This window comes from Procambarus clarkii, chromosome 92 (genome assembly GCF_040958095.1).
Source record: "Procambarus clarkii isolate CNS0578487 chromosome 92, FALCON_Pclarkii_2.0, whole genome shotgun sequence".
NCBI lineage: Eukaryota > Metazoa > Arthropoda > Malacostraca > Decapoda > Cambaridae > Procambarus > Procambarus clarkii.
Genome location: NC_091241.1, coordinates 9173011 through 9193010, shown reverse-complemented (window position 1 = coordinate 9193010; position 20000 = coordinate 9173011). Strand labels below are relative to the sequence as shown.

At 42.4% G+C, this 20000-nt stretch overlaps 2 protein-coding genes across 5 annotated transcripts in view; both read right to left on the bottom strand.

The window, feature by feature from the left end:
- The window catches only part of LOC123774956 (mucin-21-like), a 32345-nt gene extending 23024 nt beyond the window's left edge, over positions 1-9321 (bottom strand). For 2 of the 4 annotated variants that reach the window (XM_069319300.1, XM_069319303.1), the window contains exons 1-4: positions 8959-9320; positions 3995-4024; positions 2052-2072; positions 1032-1730 (exon numbers count right to left, since the gene is read on the bottom strand). In XM_069319300.1, the coding sequence (XP_069175401.1) occupies positions 1032-1730; positions 2052-2072; positions 3995-4024; positions 8959-9031 (823 nt within the window). In that variant the 5' untranslated portion in view covers positions 9032-9320. Of the gene's footprint in view, positions 1-1031; positions 1731-2051; positions 2073-3994; positions 4025-8958 lie in introns of all 4 variants that reach the window. The other 2 variants (XM_069319302.1, XM_069319301.1) reach the window with 2 other exon arrangements.
- A 2778-nt stretch (positions 9322-12099) lies between these two features.
- Positions 12100-17639, bottom strand: LOC138359726 (glutaredoxin domain-containing cysteine-rich protein CG31559-like). Its single transcript, XM_069319295.1, has 3 exons — positions 17381-17639; positions 16458-16523; positions 12100-14527 (listed from the first exon to the last, which is right to left on the bottom strand). The coding sequence occupies exons 1-3, from the start codon at positions 17606-17608 to the stop codon at positions 14318-14320; spliced, it is 504 nt and encodes a 167-aa protein (XP_069175396.1). The 5' UTR covers positions 17609-17639; the 3' UTR covers positions 12100-14317.
- Positions 17640-20000: the final 2361 nt, after the last annotated feature.

The window sequence follows — 20000 nt, the reverse complement described above, 5'->3', positions numbered from 1 at the left end:
GATGGTAGTAGTTATGTGCTGGTTGTGGTAGATGTGACTGGTTGCAGTAATAAGACTGGTTGATGTGATCAACATTGGCAACCACTAATGATTGTCAATCATTGATATGATTGACAATCTTGGTGGTTGTAGTGGAGACATTGGTAACAGTAATAGTGGTTGCAGTGATTGTGGTTGTAGCGTAGATGGTAACTGTTGTAGTGGTGACTTACCTGGGCTGGTTGTGTTAGTTGTGTTCCCAGCTGCACCTGTGTAAATGAAAATGTAAATAATGTGGATTATCACGTGTTTACACGTCCGTGAAAAAAAGGACATGTTATATTTATTTGTAATTTTCCTGTGAGAATTAATTGCTGGATAGTATGGGCAATTTTTGTGGTACCTTTGGAAAGCTTTGGGTTTATTGAAAGTAGTCCAAACAGCGCTTGTAGTTTCATTGTGTAAAATCGACATTAGGGAATTCACGAAGCAGTTACGCAAGCACTTACGAACCTGTACGTCTTTCCTCAATCTTTGACGGCTTTGGTTACATTTATTAAACAGTTTACAACCATGAAAACTTGCCAATCAACTGTTGTTATTGTTATAAACAGCCTTCTGGTGCTTCGGAGCTCATTAACTGTTTGATAATTGTAAACAAAGCCGCCAAAGATTGAGAAAAGATGGACAGGCTTGGTAAGTGCTTGCGTAACTGCTTCGTGAATCCGGGTCCTGGTTGTTTAATGACGAGAAGAAGACTTGTACTAACAGAAAACGGGATATGTTGAGAGTAAAACATTGTCTTATAAAAGAGGAACTGTCTTAATGTTTCTAGATAGCAGACTACCGATTGTAGTCTTCTGATTGTAGCCTAATGTTCCATCTCAGTTCTTGGAAATGTTCCGCAATGATTCTTCGACGCTCCGTATCTCTTATCACTCGCGTGTTTACCTGTAAGGGAGGACTATAGGTCTTCCTTCCGCCTTAGTCCCTACGATGAAGGTCTGGAATATCCATTCTCTGAACCTGGAAGAAAGTAACATCTATCTCACCTGCGGTTCCATTTGTGGACGTTGCATTGGTTCCAGTGGTTCCATTGGTCGAACCCGCAGTTGCATTTCCAGAAGTGGTACTATTAGCCGTTCCAGATGTGGTTCCATTGGTTGCTGTTGTGTTTCCAGAGGTGCTGTTGGTTGCTGTTGTGTTTCCAGAGGTGCTGTTGGCTGCTGTTGTGTTTCCAGAGGTGCTGTTGGCTGCTGTTGTGTTTCCAGAGGTGCTGTTGGCTGCTGTTGTGTTTCCAGAGGTGCTGTTGGCTGCTGTTGTGTTTCCAGAGGTGCTGTTGGTTGCTGTTGTGTTTCCAGAGGTGCTATTTGTTGTTGTGTTTCCAGTGGCTCTATTGGGTGCTGCTGTTGTGGTTCCAGAGGTGCTATTGGATGCTGTTGTTGTGGTTCCAGAGGTGCTATTGGATGCTGTTGTTGTGGTTCCAGAGGTGCTATTGGATGCTGTTGTTGTGGTTCCAGAGGTGCTATTGGATGCTGTTGTGGTTCCAGTGGTGCTATTCGATGCTGTTGTGGTTCCAGAGGTGCTATTCGATGCTGTTGTGGTTCCAGTGGTGCTGTTGGATGCTGTTGTGGTTCCAGTGGTGCTGTTGGATGCTGTTGTGGTTCCAGTGGTGCTGTTCGATGCTGTTGTGGTTCCAGAGGTGCTGTTCGATGCTGTTGTTGTTCCAGAGGTGCTGTTGGATGTGGTATCTAGAGGAGAAGATAAATAAAATTTAAATAAAAGCAGATTTTTGTCATCTTTGCACACACACACACACACACACACACACACACACATACACACACACACACACACACACACACACACACACACACACACACACACACACACGTGTACCTCAATAACACATGTATCTCAATAACACATACATATCTCCAAATAACAAATTTATATCACAATAATCCCATGTAACTCTTTCAATAACACCTGTAAATCTCCCAATTAACACCTGTCTCCCCCCCCCCCTTCCCCACCTGCAGAACCTGTGGAACTTTCTGCTACATACTTACTTGAGCTGGTGGTGGTGGCAGCTGTAAAATTAAAAGAAATATTAATGTATGAAAATGCACAATCAGGATATAATACAATCGATATATATTAATGTATGAAAATGCACAATCAGGATATAATACAATCGATATATATTAATGTATGAAAATGCACAATCAATCAGGATATAATACAATCGATATATAACCAAGAACAAGGCCATTCAACGTCAAATTTGACGTCAAAAAACGCCACACGGATATTGTATCCTACTGGGAACAATGGTTAATACTGTACCCACTGGATAATACGACCATTAATACGACTCAGTTCACCCCCATCTTCGTAATTATTTTTGTATTTGTGAAAGAATTACACTTTGAATTACACCTACGTCGAGGTTTAATAGTGTTTAAAGAAACATTAAAAGATGTTGGAACGAAAAGTTCCAAGTAGCACGGGCTATGGTGAGCCCGAGGCTGTGTCCCGGTTATCATATATGTAGTTAGGCTATTAGAGTGTATAGGTATAAGATATAAGTATATATAAGTATAGTATAAGAGTATAGTATATAAGAATAGGTTAGGCTAAGAGTAGGTTAGGCTAAGAATAGATTAGGCTAAGAATAGGTTAGGCTAAGAGTAGGTTAGGCTAAGAATAGATTAGGCTAAGAATAGGTTAGGCTAAGAATAGGTTAGGCTTAAGAATAGGTTAGGCTAAGAATAGGTTAGGCTAAGAATAGGTTAGGCTAAGAGTAGGTTAGGCTAAGAATAGATTAGGCTAAGAATAGGTTAGGCTTAAGAATAGGTTAGGCTTAAGAATAGGTTAGGCTAAGAATAGGTTAGGCTAAGAATAGGTTAGGCTAAGAATAGGTTAGGCTAAGAATAGGTTAGGCTTAAGAATAGGTTAGGCTAAGAATAGGTTAGGCTAAGAATAGGTTAGGCTAAGAATAGGTTAGGCTAAGAATAGGTTAGGCTTAAGAATAGGTTAGGCTAAGAATAGGTTAGGCTAAGAATAGGTTAGGCTTAAGAATAGGTTAGGCTAAGAATAGGTTAGGCTTAAGAATAGGTTAGGCTAAGAATACGTTAGGCTTAAGAATAGGTTAGGCTAAGAATAGGTTAGGCTAAGAATAGGTTAGGCTAAGAATAGGTTAGGCTTAAGAATAGGTTAGGCTTAAGAATAGGTTAGGCTAAGAATAGGTTAGGCTTAAGAATAGGTTAGGCTAAGAATAGGTTAGGCTAAGAATAGGTTAGGCTTAAGAATAGGTTAGGCTAAGAATAGGTTAGGCTAAGAATAGGTTAGGCTAAGAATAGGTTAGGCTAAGAATAGGTTAGGCTAAGAATAGGTTAGGCTAAGAATAGGTTAGGCTTAAGAATAGGTTAGGCTTAAGAATAGGTTAGGCTAAGAATAGGTTAGGCTTAGAATAGGTTATAAATTCGTTGGCTATAAATAGGAGCTGCCTCGTATGTGCCAATAGGCCACCTGCAATTAAATTATTGTTCTGATGGTACAATTAACGGTTGAAGTGGCCGGCAGGAAGAGTTATATGAAACTGCCACTTAACCAAAAAAGTACAAACCCAAGCAACCCATCTAACCTATCGAGTCCGATGCATAGAAAACGTAGACACGCGAGACATTACTGGTAACACTGATTGCCATAACGTATAAAATGTGACCTATTAGTTGAGAGAAAACGGGTTGTAGGTGATAGGAGAAGCAGTTGCTATAATTGGCAATCAGGCGAGGACAGGTATACAGAGAATGACAAAGAGGTGTGTGAAGAACTCAACAAGAATTTCCAGGTCTACACAATAGAACAAGAGTTCCAGGAGGTCTTCACAATAGAACAAGGTGAGGTCACTGCGCTAGGAGAGGGGGCGTGATAAATGTGATTTTGGCTTCCATCAGCAGTAATAACGCTGGGTCCAGTGGACTTGTTATTTGTTGTAGTTGTTACTTACGTGGGCTGGTTGTAGTTGAGTTATCAGCACCTGTGTAAATGAAAAAGTAACAGCTGTTGATTATCAAGCGTTTACAAGGATAAAATGAATCACATATTTCTTACAATTGAAAAAAATCACTTTGTATCATGTTGGATAAGTTATATATAGAGTTTGTCAGTGCTATCTTGAGGTTATCTTGAGATGATTTCGGGGCTTTAGTGTCCCCGCGGCCCGGTCCTCGACCAGGCCTCCACCCCCAGGAAGCAGCCTGTGACAGCTGACTAACACCCAGGTACCTATTTTACTGCTAGGTAACAGGGGCATAGGGTGAAAGAAACTCTGCCCATTGTTTCTCTCCGGCGCCCGGGATCGAACCCGGGATCACAAGTCCAGCGTGCTGTCCGCTCGGCCGACCGGCTCCCCCAGTGCTGTGCTGATCACAGTGGTTCCGCTGTTACGTTGTTGTTAATGGTGTTGTGATGTAACTGGCAGTTGTAGATGTGACTAATGGTGGTTATTGTGGTCACAAGACTTGTAGCTGGTAGTAAATGAGGCAGTTTACCTTTACTACTTTACTGAATGAGGCAGTTTACCTTTACTACTTTACTAAATGAGGCAGTTTACCTTTACTACTTTACTAAATGGGGCAGTTTACCTTTACTACTTTACTAAATGAGGCAGTTTACCTTTACTACTTTACTAAATGAGGCAGTTTACCTTTACTACTTTACTAAATGGGGCAGTTTACCTTTACTACTTTACTAAATGAGGCAGTTTACCTGTACTACTTTACTAAATGAGGCAGTTTACCTTTACTACTCTACTAAATGAGGCAGTTTACCTTTACTACTTTACTAAATGAGGCAGTTTACCTTTACTACTTTACTAAATGAGGCAGTTTACCTTTACTACTTTACTAAATGAGGCAGTTTACCTTTACTACTTTACTAAATGAGGCAGTTTACCTTTACTACTTTACTAAATGAGGCAGTTTACTCAAATGCTTCAGTGATCAGTGTATATGCACTGAGATGTGTACTCCACTCATCACTGTAAGTACACTGTCATACGACCATTAATCATGTATGACCTACCAACACATACAACCATTCAACACGTTCAACCAACTACGGGCTCACCATAGCCTGTGCTACTTGGAACTTTGTTCCAAGTAGCGAATTTTTAACAACAACAACAACGTTCAACCAGCCAACACATACGATCAGTCAACACGTGCGACCAGCTAACACGTGCGACCGTTCAACACGTGCGACCAGCTAACACGTGCGACCAGCTAACACGTGCGACCAGCTAACATGTGCGACCAGCCAACACGTGCGACCAGCCAACATTTACGAACAAGCTACGAGGGCATATGTTTTGACAACGAGGTGTCGTGGTTGTCCTGGCCACACTGTTTTTATCTTCTATATATATATATATATATATATATATATATATATATATATATATATATATATATATATATATATATATATATATATATATATATAGGTTAAGTATTAATTGTAATTACGAAGCAATAAGATGCTTATTTTAACGTTTTAACGTATTAAGAAGGTTAGGTGAGGTCGGTGTTTTCTATGAAGCTTTTCAAGGTAAACTAGTATGTTTAGTATGTCACATATGCACGTATTTAATAACTCAATATTGACTATACGAAAGTGTGAGAACGGGTTGCGTTATTGACGGGGGTGGCATAGCTGCCCGTCTCTTGATGTTCATATTGGTCTTACCAATGTATACAAACGCCTCAAGGTCGTTGTCGAGGTTCCACAGGTCGATATCAAGGGCCTTGCATACTCCGCTGACCTAGTTTAGTCTAAGTGTGTAGATACTGTGTAGTATTTACCCCAAGGATCTTTGTCAACTTGAGTCCGTAGAATATCTATCCCAAGGTGCTTGTAAACTAGGTCTAATATCCACTTACAGGTCTTTGTAAACTTTGTTCAATACTAACCCCAAGGCCCTGTTACTAATTGGCCTGTGTAATTACTTAAGTGTTGTTAAAGGATGAGAGCTATGCTCGTGGTGTCCCGTCTTCCCAGTACTCTTTGTCATATAACGCTTTGAAACTACTGTGTGTGTGTGTGTGTGTGTGTGTGAGTACTCACCTAGTTGTGTTTGCGGGGGTTGAGCTCTGGCTCTTTGGTCCCGCCTCTCAACTGTCAATCAACAGGTGTACAGATTCCTGAGCCTATCGGGCTCTATCATATCTACACTTGAAACTGTGTATGGAGTCAGCCTCCACCACATCACTTCCTAATACATTCCATTTGTCAACCACTCTGACACTAAAAAAGTTCTTTCTAACATCTCTGTGGCTCATTTGGGCACTCAGTTTCCACCTGTGTCCCCTAGTACGTGTGCCCCTTGTGTTAAATAGACTGTCTTTATCTACCCTATCAATTCCCTTCAGAATCTTGAATGTGGTGATCATGTCCCCCCTAACTCTTCTGTCTTCCAGCGAAGTGAGGTTTAATTCCCGTAGTCTCTCCTCGTAGCTCATACCTCTCAGCTCGGGTACTAGTCTGGTGGCAAACCTTTGAACCTTTTCCAGTTTAGTCTTGTCCTTGACTAGATTTGGACTCCATGCTGGGGCTGCATACTCCAGGATTGGCCTGACATATGTGGTATACAAAGTTCTGAATGATTCTTTACACAAGTTTCTGAATGCCGTTCGTATGTTGGCCAGCCTGGCATATGCCGCTGATGTTATCCGCTTGATATGTGCTGCAGGAGACAGGTCTGGCGTGATATCAACCCCCAAGTCTTTTTCCTTCTCTGACTCCTGAAGAATTTCCTCTCCCAGATGATACCTTGTATCTGGCCTCCTGCTCCCTACACCTATCTTCATTACATTACATTTGGTGTGTGTGTGTGTGTATGTGTGTGTGTGTATGTGTGTGTGTGTGTGTGTGTGTATGTGTGTGTGTGTATGTGTGTGTGTGTGTGTGTGTGTGTGTGTGTGTGTATGTGTGTGTGTGTGTGTGTGTGTGTGTGTGTGTGTGTGTGTGTACTAACCTATCTGTGCCTGCAGGCTCTAGCTCCTGGACCTTAACAAGTGTAGATGTATATATGTGTGTGTATTTAGTATTTTACTATTTTTGTTTGCAGGAACGAGCTAATAGCTCTTGGACCCCGCCTTTTTAACCAATCTATTTTTCCTCTATTATATCTACTACATATATTTCTCTCTAACGCATGCACACACACACACACACACACACACACATCCCCAGGAAGCAGCCCGTAGCAGGTGAACAGGTGAGCACCAGGGTGAAAGAAACTCTGCCCATTTGTTTCCGCCTCGGTCGGGAATCGAACCCGAAGGACTACGACCCTTCGAGCGCTGTCCACTCAACCACGAGGTCCCCTGTGTGTGTAGGCCTGGCTAAGGGGATCCCGCATGAATCAATACAATCACCATGACTCTGTTTATCAGGCTCCACACCAACCCTCCTCCCCCCCCCTCCTATCCATCCCCCTCCCTCCCCTCCTATCCATCCCCCCCCCTCCCCTCCTATCCATCCCCCATCCACCACAATCCTCCATCTACGCCAATTCCTCTCCCTTTTCACATCACCAATGAGTACCACCAATGAGGGAGCCGGTCGGCCGAGCGGACAGCACGCTGGACTTGTGATCGTGTGGTCCTGGGTTCGATCCCAGGCGCCGGCGAGAAACAATGGGCAGAGTTTCTTTCACCCTATGCCCCTGTTACCTAGCAGTAAAATAGGTACCTGGGTGTTAGTCAGCTGTCACGGGCTGCTTCCTGGGGGTGGAGGCCTGGTCGAGGACCGGGCCGCGGGGACACTAAAAAGCCCCGAAATCATCTCAAGATAACCTCAAGATAACCTCTCAACACGTTTTCTAACATGACGAATACACTTTAAAAAAGCTATATTATACTTATACTATATTATACTTATATAATATAGTATAATATACTATATTATACTTATAACAACTTCTAACAGCGCAGTGGTCTTCGTCGTCGGCTCACAACCCGGGTACCCAAGTTCAATCCCGCGGTTGGGAAGAGACGATGGACCAGCTTCTCGTTTCACCTGGTTACCTGTGTAACCTGTTCACCCAGCAGTGAATAGGTACGCAGGGATTCAGGTAACTGTTGTGGGTGGCATCGTGAGAAGAGTCAGTAGTTGGTTTACACGGGAAGGAGCGGGGGGGGGGGACTACTGTGGACCAGTATTCCACAGTAAACTGATATAAACCTAGCCTTCCAGTAGTGCACAGTAAACTGATGTAAACCTAGCCTTCCAGTAGAGCACAGTAAACTGATGTTAAAGAAGTTTTCTAATATGCCACAGAAATCATATGTAAACAAAGTCTTCCAGTACACCCATAAACTGATATAAACCTTAGAGTAAACCACAGTAAACTAACATAAACGAAATGACATAAACCTGAAGCAAACCAAGTCTTACAGAAAGCCTCAGTCAGCTAATGTAAACCAAGCCTTCCAATTAGAATAAAAATTTAGTAAACAGCCTTCTAGTAGGCCACAGTAAACTGATGTAAATCGAACCTTGCAGTAGACTGGGAGTGGTATACTATCAAGGTTGGGGAGTAGTGTCGTTTCTCTCAAGTCGTTCCGTAAACTCCATTGCTAACTTTCACTTACTAAATTATATTACCTCACCTTTCACTCATATTCCTTTCGTCAGTGTCTCCCTTTACACACACACGTCACGTGATGGTAAGACGGAAGAGTGGTCAGAATCCTGTTTAATGGCATCTTTTCTTTTTTCATTCCCATGCAGGTACGGTCGCTGCATGGGCAACCCCTTGAGAGTACGAACCAGTGCAGACGCGGACCCAGGTAGGTACAGTCTCAGACAAAACAGGCTAACTATACAACCAGTCAAACAACCATATAAGCAGCCAACTATACAACCATGCGTAGAGCCAGCCATTTAGACCATCAGAGCCAAACTCACCTGCGGCTGCAACAAGCAAGGCGATCAAGACCCCGAGAGAGAGAAGCACATTCCTCCACTTATATCCCTCCATGGTGGACGACGGCCCTTCTGGCTGGCCCCGGCGGCGCTGTGGGGCTCTTCGCTTGTCTCGGGTCGTAAGTGACAGGCGAATATCGGGACGTTGTGGACACCGCAGTCTGGTCTATCAATCAGGGCTGACTTGAGCAGTAAGGGCTCAAGCAGCCTGTGTGGAGAGAGAGGCGGGGCCCAGGCTTAGGGCTGCCCGCTGTTAAGATTCGCAGCTTCACCTGAGGGGAGGACTTTGCTACGCGTCACCTGTGGGCTAACTGCTCAGAGTGAGGGGAATTTTGGGATGGTGAGGGGGGTAGAGGGAGGGAAGGGGGGAGAGGAGGAGGGGATAGACTTAGGGTTGGGGGGTTGACAGGGAGTTGACTTGTACTTGACCAAAACAATATATTCTTTTGAACGCTCTGATAGTCATTGTGGGTTTTACGATGTTTTTAATATGTGCTTTCTCGTAAGCTGGCCAGCGAGGCTCAGGTTATCCAGTGGGAGGGGTGGCAGTGTGTCAGAGTGGGTGGGTAGTGTGGAGGTTCCAGTGGGGGTGTTGGGGGGCTGGAGAAAGGGGGTGTTGGTGGTGACACGGTCGCTCGCCGTCTCTACCAACAATTGAGCAGCTACCAAGTAGCCAGGGATGGCCATGACAACCAACACTAAACTAAACATTCCACTTCGAACGCACCTACCTACACACACACATTCAATATACGCACAAACACACCCTACACACTCACATACACGCACAAACACACCCTACACACTCACATACACGCACAAACACACCCTACACACTCACATACACGCACAAACACACCCTACACACTCACATACACGCACAAACACACCCTACACACTCACATACACGCACAAACACACCCTACACACTCACATACACGCACAAACACACCCTACACACTCACATACACGCACAAACACATCTTACACACATAAACACACCCTACACAGGATCATACACACCCTACACAGGATCATACACACCCTACACAGGATCATACACACCCTACACACGCACATAAGCGCACAAATTACACGCATTAATACACTACATTTGCATCTCTAGGGAGCCGGTCGGCCGAGCGGACAGCACGCTGGACTTGTGATCCTGTGGTCCTGGGTTCGATCCCAGGCGCCGGCGAGAAACATTGGGCAGAGTTTCTTTCACCCTATGCCCCTGTTACCTAGCAGTAAAATAGGTACCTGGGTGTTAGTCAGCTGTCACGGGCTGCTTCCTGGGGGTGGAGGCCTGGTCGAGGACCGGGCCGCGGGGACACTAAAGCCCCGAAATCATCTCAAGATAACCTCAAGATAACTACACACATAAGCACGTACATATACTATAAACTCCACGTGGGACACATCTCTTCCCCACCTGGAGTCTAATTCACTTTTTCTCCACCCAACCACTTGGGCTGGACGGTAGAGTGACGGTCTCGCTTCATGCAGGTCGGCGTTCAATCCCCGACCGTCCAAGTGGTTGGACACTTATCACCCCCGTCCCTGTCCCATCCCAAACCCTTATCCTGACCGATTGATTGATGAAGATTAAGCCACCCAAAAGGTGGCACGGGCATGAATAGCCCGTAAGTGGTGGCCCTTTCGAGCCATTACCAGTATCAAAAGATGATACTGGAGATCTGTGGAGGCGCAACTGCACCCTGCGTGACGGGAGATGTCTCCCGGACCAAGTGGTGACCAAATGGTGTTATCCTGACCAAATGCTATATATAGTCTAAATGGCTTGACGCTTTCCCCTGAAAGTTCCCTTCTTTTCCAAACCTGTCGTCTAATTCATCTCTTCCACACCTGGAGTCTGTCCTGAGCCCTGCACTGCGCACCTCATTATTTTGGATTTATCTTGAGTATTCCAGCATTGTACATTATACAGTGCTTCCTAATACGTGTTTTACATTTCCATATTGGTGTAAGATTATATGACTTAATGTAGAGACATATATTCACATATTTACTCAGTCATGATAACTGGTCAGAGATAAGCCACTTCCATGGTGTGGTCATTCATGTTATCACTCTCACACTGTTATATCCAGATATCACAAGACCTTTCTTTAACTCTGGGGTTCAAGCATGTTTTCGTGGTAAGTTGAATTAGCTTGTTTGGATGGTAGTTAGGTTAAATGAGGTCATTATGTTGAGAAAATGTTAAGTTATTACGACTATATATCAAGGTATGATGCTCCGGTGGATAAGGGAGTACCTAGGCGGCAGGAAACAGCTACTAAGACAGTGTCTGTCTGTCTGTCTGTCTCTCTCTCGCATATACTTGGAATGTTGAAGTTCATTTCGACTGTGCCTCACCCAGTCAGATATACAAATGATAGTGTTATCTAGGGAATTAATAAATACAACCAGTTATTTAAATGCACCGTATATATTAATAAAATAATCATCTACATTTCAGAATATATATATATATATATATATATATATATATATATATATATATATATATATATATATATATATATATATATATATATATATATATATATATATATATATATATATATAAGAATTAGTACATTTAATAAAATTCTTATGTAAAAATAAGAATTTTTATCTACATTAACTTAAATACAATTTCATTATAAAAGTCATAAAAACCACGAAGGACAAAAATATATATAATAGCTCTCTCAAGGATTAGTCTTACAAAAATGAGCAGCGTACAGAAATTGTCGTAGAAGCAATTGCACTAGGCTATCTTACACATATTAATTACACAAACATCACATTGTCATGGGATAATACTTGTTGGTGGCCCTTAACTACAGCTCCTTTAGACCCGAGTAGCATGCAGACCATAGATGCGAGAGGAAGTAAGGGTGAATAGTGTCTTATTAGGCTGGGGCTCCACGCTAGCTATATGTAAACAGAGAGAGAGCGGGAGGGGATTACTGGTTCCCTGCTAGTCAAGGAATGACTTTATATATCCTCGTCATATCTCCTATCAACCACAGCACCACGTCACAGTATTAGTGTACAGGAAATATCACATTTATCTTGTGTGTTTCAGGGGGGAGTAGGTATATATAGTGGGATTATATGGGGGGTATATATATGTATTGGTTTGATGGATCATATATATATATATACCTGTGGCTTAGATTATATATACACCTGTTTATCCTGGTTTATGTAGACTTGGGTTCCGGCCCATGCACACATATACACCTGTGTTTCATGTTATAAACACATGTAAATTATGTACACACCTGATTTCTTAGCCATATACACACATGCCTTGTTTTCTGACCCATATATTCGTTTTCTGGTCAATGGATGCCAGTATTCTGAACCCATACACAGGCGGGACCTAAGAGCCGAAGCTCAACCCCCGCAGGTACAACTAGGTGAGTACTAGGTGAATATACACACACACACACACACACACACACACACACACACACACACACACACACACACACACACACACACACACACACACACACACACACACACTCCACTCCACCACCCCATTCACGTTATCCCTAACTACACATACACAACTACAAACACTCATCTCATCCCAACTACTACAACCACTACAATAGCGTGCTTTGCTAACAATAAAAACATCATATTTTATCCCCTACAACAGTTTTGGGACTGATTTTTTTTCTTTTTTTTTAATATCAAAGCATTTTAAAGTCTTTTTTTTTAATAGTTTCGTATCTTTTTAAATTGCTTCGTGGTGTGACACGAGTTAACTTGAAAACTTTGTGTTTAAATAGACAACATTTCGTAATGTCAGTACTAACAAATATGTAGATTACTATATACAATGTATGACAAGAAATGGCCACTAGAGCTCCTTGGGTTTAGAGCGACTGAAGAGACAGTAAGTCAATATTTTCCAACACTCTATGCTAACTCTTTTTATTTCATCAACGTAGACAATCCTTTATGGACAAAGGTGGTAACCTTTTCCTCGGTCGATATGCTGAGTACTGTCAATATTTTTTTTGAGTACAGTACTATCCGTAAATCTGTTTGGAATCATCATAGATTTCTTAGTTTTTTCACTTGGCTCCTCTGATTATATTTTCATGTCCTTGATATGCTTTGGGTGCGATATACTCAGCTCAAATATATACCTGGATATTATGCTTGTGGACCGCCATATGAGCATCGTCACTATATAACTCCAAGCAACATTTTCTCATCAATATCAGCATCACCATAACATCATTCTCAGCAGTCAGCATCAATCGGCAAGAGGGAAGGTCAGAACAGCATCAACATCATCACATCGCCAAGAACTTGAGGCACAAGTATCGTTGCCTTGCACCTTGTGTGTGTTAGTGTGTTTCAAGTCCCAAAGCTCGTTCAAGACTGATGATTGACGAAGATTAAGCCACCCAAAAGGTGGCACGGACATGAATAGCCCGTAAGTGGAGGCCTTTCTGAGCCATTACCAGTATCAATAGATGATACTGGAGATCTGTGGAGGTGCGACTGCACCCTGCGTGACGGGAGATGTCTCCCGTGAGCTCGTTCAAGCTTCCATTATGAGTGAATGAGTGATCCTTAAGCTCTGTGAAGGGCGATTATCAAACACATACAACACAACTGGTTTCTGTACTATTAAGTCCTCGTCTGGCTGTGTCTATAACATTAGTAGCTCTACTTGCCTCACGCTCTACAACACTACAAAAGCAAACTGTGGGCACGTTAACTATGGCCAGCCGATATCGTCCACCGTGTCGTAGCCCAACCGTCGTCCCTTCCAGCTGTAGGAGTGACACGGTCGATCTCACCCTAGAGGGCGCCAGCTCGTTCTTCTAGCGTCGAAATCGAGTCTATCACTTGATTATGACACGTGCTTGACAGATGCACGGCGTTGATTTCAATCTCTTCGTGGATGTGATGGCGTTAACAACATTCTCTTCGTTGAAGCGATACCTGTCGACTCCAGTCTCGTCCTGGAAGCGATACCGTCGACAACAATCTCGTCCTGGAAGCGATAGCGTCCTGGAAGCGATACCGTCGACTCCAGTCTCGTCCTGGAAGTGATACCGTCGACAACAATTTCGTCCTGGAAGCGATACCGTCGACTCCAGTCTCGTCCTGGAAGCGATACCGTCGACTCCAGTCTCGTCCTGGAAGCGATAGCGTCGACAACAATCTCGTCCTGGAAGCGATACCGTCGACTCCCAGTCTCGTCCTGGAAGTGATAGCGTCGACAACAATCTCGTCCTGGAAGCGATACCGTCGACTCCCAGTCTCGTCCTGGAAGCGATACCGTCGAATCCCACTACACTTGCTCCTCCTCGAAATCGTCCTTGTATTCAGCACAATCCATGCACTTGACGAGGCCGGACTCGTCGCAGCTGGAGCACTTGAGGGCCACGAACTCGAGGGTGAAGTCGTTGCGATGGACGGACTTCTTGGACCCGTTGCAGACGGAGCAGGGCAGGAGTCTGAACCCCCCGCAAGTGTCGCAGGGCGTGCAGCTCGTCGCCCTCTGTGGGAGAGACAACACTACAGTTACTGGGACATGTTCTCATCATTTTTTATTTAAATTCTCTATGTATATTCGTGGGTGTGAATCCTGCACTCTCTGAGGTGTAAATAGTGTATTACACGCGGGTAACTAATGTATTATATGGGTGTAAAATATGGCATTCATCGAGGTGTAAATTACTACATTCCCCCCCGGGGTGTAAATAATGTATTACACAAGTGTAAATAATGTATTATAAGATGTAAATATTGCATTCTCTTGGAGTGAATACTGCATTCTTTGCGGTGTAACTTCTGCTTGCATCTGGGTGTAATTAATGCATGCTCCATGTGCAATAGCTGAAAATACTTGGTTTAAATAATGAATACTCTTAGTGTAAACAATGAATACTCTGGGAGTAAATAATTAATACTCTGGGTGTAAATAATGGAATTAATATTTTAAATCAAGTCTACGTTTCAAACCATCTTCTGTCATTCCAAATTTGGTCTTGATATTCCTCCAAACTTGGGTCAACATTCCTCTTAACTTGGACTGAATATTCATTCAAACTTGGTATCAATATTTATCCAACTTTGGGCTCACTATTCCTCCAAAACTTGGACTCAATATTCCTCCAAACTTGGACTCACGTTTCCTCCAAACTTGTTTTTTGGATTCAACCTATAAAACCTGGTCTCCTGGAATCAATATTGTTCTACCCTCTTCTTAGTCGTTATTCTAAGCCTAGTTTAGTGGCCTCAACATTCTATAAGCCTAGTCTCCTAGTCCTAACATTCTAAATATAGGTCTCGTTAATTTTTAGAAGCGACATTCAAAGCCTAGTCCCTTGCACTAAGCATTCCAAATTTGGTCTACTGGACTCAACTTTTCCATTCATGGCCTCAAGATCCCAACCATATCTACTTGAACTTTTCCCTACAGCGCCGGCCTCGCTTCTTGCATGCCTGCGATCAATCCCCTGTTTTCCAAGTAGTTGGGCACCATTCTTTCCCTCCGTCCACATATCCTAGATCCTTGTCCTCACACCCCCTTCCATGTGCTAATGTGATAATTATCAGCGCTTTCCCGTGACAAATTTTCTTCTTTTCCTTCGGTAATTCAACCTTGGTTTAGTCAGAACAATTCCGATTTTCCCAGTAGTCACTGTTATTAAAAATGCACAGCTTATAATGTTTAATTAAACAACACATGTTCATATTAAATAGCAAATGTGAATATTAAGATACTATATGTTAAACTGTCTTACATAGAAGTTCCAGGACATTGTTTTTAAAATTTGGGATGTGATTTTTACGAAGTCTTAATTTCCCTTTTATTGTTTATATAATATAAAAGGTTTAGTTTAGTTCATTTATTATACATCCCCTAGCCATCCTGTGCGCGAGGTGACGATGTACTAGGCTAGGTTGGGATGTGCCGGGCTGTGTAAGGATCTACCAGGCTAGATAACTATCCATCTACCAGGTTAGATAAGGATCTACTTGACCTCTTGACTGCCTCAGTACATAACATCATACCTATTGTAATTGTATCCGCTATATTGCATTTAAAAATTATAACCAGAATGACTGCACATTTAACAATAATAATCCTAATAAATCAATCATAATTTAAAATAATTTAAAATTGAATATAATTGTAATTAACTATAGGAGTACAGATTAATTCTAGTTAGTGTTTAACGTTATATAGAGGGGAGGGTTAAACCCAATTTCAGTATCTGTTTGGGGGTTCTATGGGGGTAGAAATAGCCTAAGCTACTCTATCCCTTTGAGATGTATTTTGTTCTTCTCTATAAACATACTTGAATTAGGCAAAACAATTGCATTTTTTACGGAATGGCAAATCGTGCGAACACTCTTTTGTTACACCCTGTATATCTTCGTGTAAATACGCGAACTTTTTGAGCAAGAATATAGTGACTCACCCTGTATGGTTGAAGGAGTCGCCGTAGTTCTCCGCATTCGTTCATCCTCTCGATCTGCTCGGCATCCTGAGGGGCGTAGATGACTTATTACTCACCTCATTCACCCAGTGATTCATCTAGTTTACTCTCAATGGCTCGCCTCACACCCCTGCTCCGCGCCTCTCTTGTCTTATCGTTTGTGAATCTTTCTTACTAATCCTGGTTCATCTACTGATTCACCTTCTAAGTTACTGATTTGTCTATTAGATACTCTGATTCACCAACTGAATTGCCAGTTACGTGCTTCGCCTAAATGATTTGTCTCTCCTCACTGACTCATCAATTGACTCACCTGACTTATTCAATTGCCTACCTGACCATCTGATTCATCTACTGAACTCGTTTGGGACGTATACTGGCCCCTACCCGACTCATCTACTCACAAGTTAATTTATCTACTGGCCCACCTCATTCATCTACTGGTTCAACTCATCTTCTGGTCCATTGACTTATCTACTTGATAATTATCTACTTGATTATCCCCATTGACACAGTACAGAAGTACCTAGATTTATCTACTAGCATATATAATCTACTGGACACCCCTAAACTCATCTACTAGCAAACCTATGTTATTCTACCTCATTGATCTACTGAACTTGGTACTTACTCAATATTTATTAAGTACAATATATTATAAATTAGTTTTTATGAACTTGCAAAAAGTTATTTAAACGTAATGGTAAAAAATCAATTATCAATAGGTGGAAAGTATATGCTAATTATCATAAAAATTGTATGGTAGCAGTTAATAATCGTTAACTAGAAGGTAAATACTTAAAAGTTAAACGACAATCTTAGACTGTGTTGTTATACTGGTGCATCTACCATCGTCGCTAGTACCGTAACGTCTACCACCACTACATCTACCAGTCTATACTCACGCCCAGGTATTGGCCCTCTATGAAGAGATGAGGCACGGTGACGCTGCCGACTCTGAGCCGGTCCAGGAGCTGGAGCTGCGTGTCGCGGGCCATGAACACGTCGCGTTCCTCGAACCGCACCAGTAGCGTCCAGAGGATCTTGCGCAGGCGCAGACACCGCTCGTACGTGTCACGGACGATGCCTAGCGTCGTCACGTACACCACCACCTTGCCTCGCTCGCGCTCCATAAAGTGCTGCAAATACGGACGATATGTTAGTGCTGCAATACGGACGATATATCTTAGAGCTACAACACGTACATGTATATTAGTGCTGCAATACGTACATATATATTAGTGCTGCAATACGTACATATAAGTTAGTGCTGCAATACGGACGATATATCTTAGAGCTGCAACACGTACATATATTAGTGCTGCAACACGTACATATATATTAGTGCTGCAATACGAACATATATATTAGTGCTGCAACACGTACATATATATTAGTGCTGCAACACGTACATATATATTAGTGCTGCAACACGTACATATATTAGTGCTGCAACACGTACATATAAGTTAGTGCTGCAATACGGACGATATATCTTAGAGCTGCAACACGTACATATATATTAGTGCTGCAATTTGTACACAAGTTAGTATTGACAAAAGAATCACTAATAATAGCGTTAACACTAAGCCACTTGACAAATAGTTGGAATAAACTAATACACAAAATCGCAAATCTAAAATTACAAGACACACAGCAAAATAAATCCCAGAAACTTGTAAACAAAATGAAAATTGTATAAAAACACAGAAAAATAATATATAAATCACTCATGAATAGTGTAACACAACAAATTTACAAATATTAGAATAATATTACATATAATAACACTACCATAATAAAAAGCTTTAGAAACACAGCAATACAAAAAACGTGAGGTTTTAAGAAATCATATATAAGAAATACAACTTTTGCTAAACCACTAGATTATATCTGTAGGTGATCAAACTACGTATCTAATTGCAAAAAATTGATCTAAAAGTCTAACTGCCTAAATTCAGTCATCCGGCACCGTCACGAAACTAATCTATCCGTTGTTGTTGTTCCATAAAGTGTACCAGAGTTTGACCCCACTTGAGCACCTGCCTGTCAGAGAGCTGGGGAGAGTGTGTGTGTGTATTCACCTATTTATGCTTGCGGGGGTTGAGCTCTGGCTCTTTGGTCCCGCCTCTCAACCGTCAGTCAACTGGTGTACAGGTTCGTGAGCCTACTGGGCTCTATCATATCTACACTTGAAACTGTGTATGGAGTCAGCCTCCACCACATCACTGCCACCACGTACACACTGTGTGTGTGTGTGTGAGTGTGTGTGTGTGTGTGTGTGTGTGTGTGTGTGTGTGTGTGTGTGTGTGTGTGTGTGTGTGTGTGTGTGTGTGTGTGTGCTCAATTCCCTCCCCAACCCGCATGTACCTAATGTGCTTGACAGGGTTAATGAATGAAGAGATAGAGACATACAGACGACACAGAGAGACAGACACAGTGAAGCACAATATATCTGACAACTTTCCGTCTCCGTGGAGCATTAAGCGCGAGATTTTTGCCAAGTTATAGCTGATATGATGAGTATTCCGTTTTTTGTTTAACCGTTGAGGTAAAACAGATGTTGGAGTGTTTTACCGTTACATTGTTCCTGTTACACCGTTGGTATGTGGCTTCCAGAGCAGGTAGCACTCGCTACACTACTCGCTCCTATCTCTTATCTCACCAAAGTTCACCACTAATGTAAACTCAATGTGAATATGCACATATTACCGTTAAAATGTGTGTTGAAACATCATCTGGAATACGCTACCCAATTTTGGTCTGAATTTCAAATGAGTGAACAATTAAGAGCGTTCAGAACAAAAAATCTACCCTACGACGAGAGGTCTGAAGGTCTAAGTTACACTACAAGGAGCCTTAAAACCCATAAGACACTGAAGTTGCTCAAGAACCCGAAAGAACAATTTGAGTAACTATGACATCGTGGAAATATTTGGCAGGAATCTCGAAATAAATAAATTCAAAACAAGCCTAATACACGAATTATGTTATCATGTACATTATATACTTTCATGATACACCCTTGTACTCCCATGTGCATCTATGTATTACCGTGTACACCTGTACACATCTGTGTGCAGGTGAGAGAGAGAGAGAGAGTGAGACAGAGAGAGAGTGAGTGAGACAGCGTGAGTGCGGGCAAGAAGGAAATAAAGGACATCAATGACCCCGGAAATACACTAATGAACCGAGTGCTGCAAACAGACTGACAGACAGACAAACAGAGAGGCACGGAACCTGCCAAACAGTCAGACAGATCACCAGACACGGAGGCAGACAGGCAAACACACACACACACACACAAAGACAATCTCAATATCTCTTGAAAATTGTAACAACACCTTTTTTTCCAGTTCCTGTCTAATTCTCCCCAGCGTTACGGCTGGGGTTACTTACGCACAGGCGAGGCGTAGGTGTGTGGGAGTAACTGTACAGATGTTTAAATTAAATTGTTTGGAAAAGGGTTGGTGGGGGGTGGTTTTGGGGAGAGGGGGGAGGGAGGAGGGTGTTAGTGTACGTGAC

What these genes read in the sequence shown, in the direction of transcription:
- LOC138359726 (XM_069319295.1), bottom strand. Translation starts at nt 17,608, where the DNA reads ATGGAGCGCGAGCGAGGCAAGGTGGTGGTGTACGTGACGACGCTAGGC. An exon ending in TAGAGGGCCAATACCTGGGC is followed by an intron (nt 16,524 to 17,380) that starts GTGAGTATAGAC and finishes TACGCCCCTCAG; the next exon opens with GATGCCGAGCAGATCGAGAG. An exon ending in GACTCCTTCAACCATACAGG is followed by an intron (nt 14,528 to 16,457) that starts GTGAGTCACTAT and finishes TCTCTCCCACAG; the next exon opens with AGGGCGACGAGCTGCACGCC.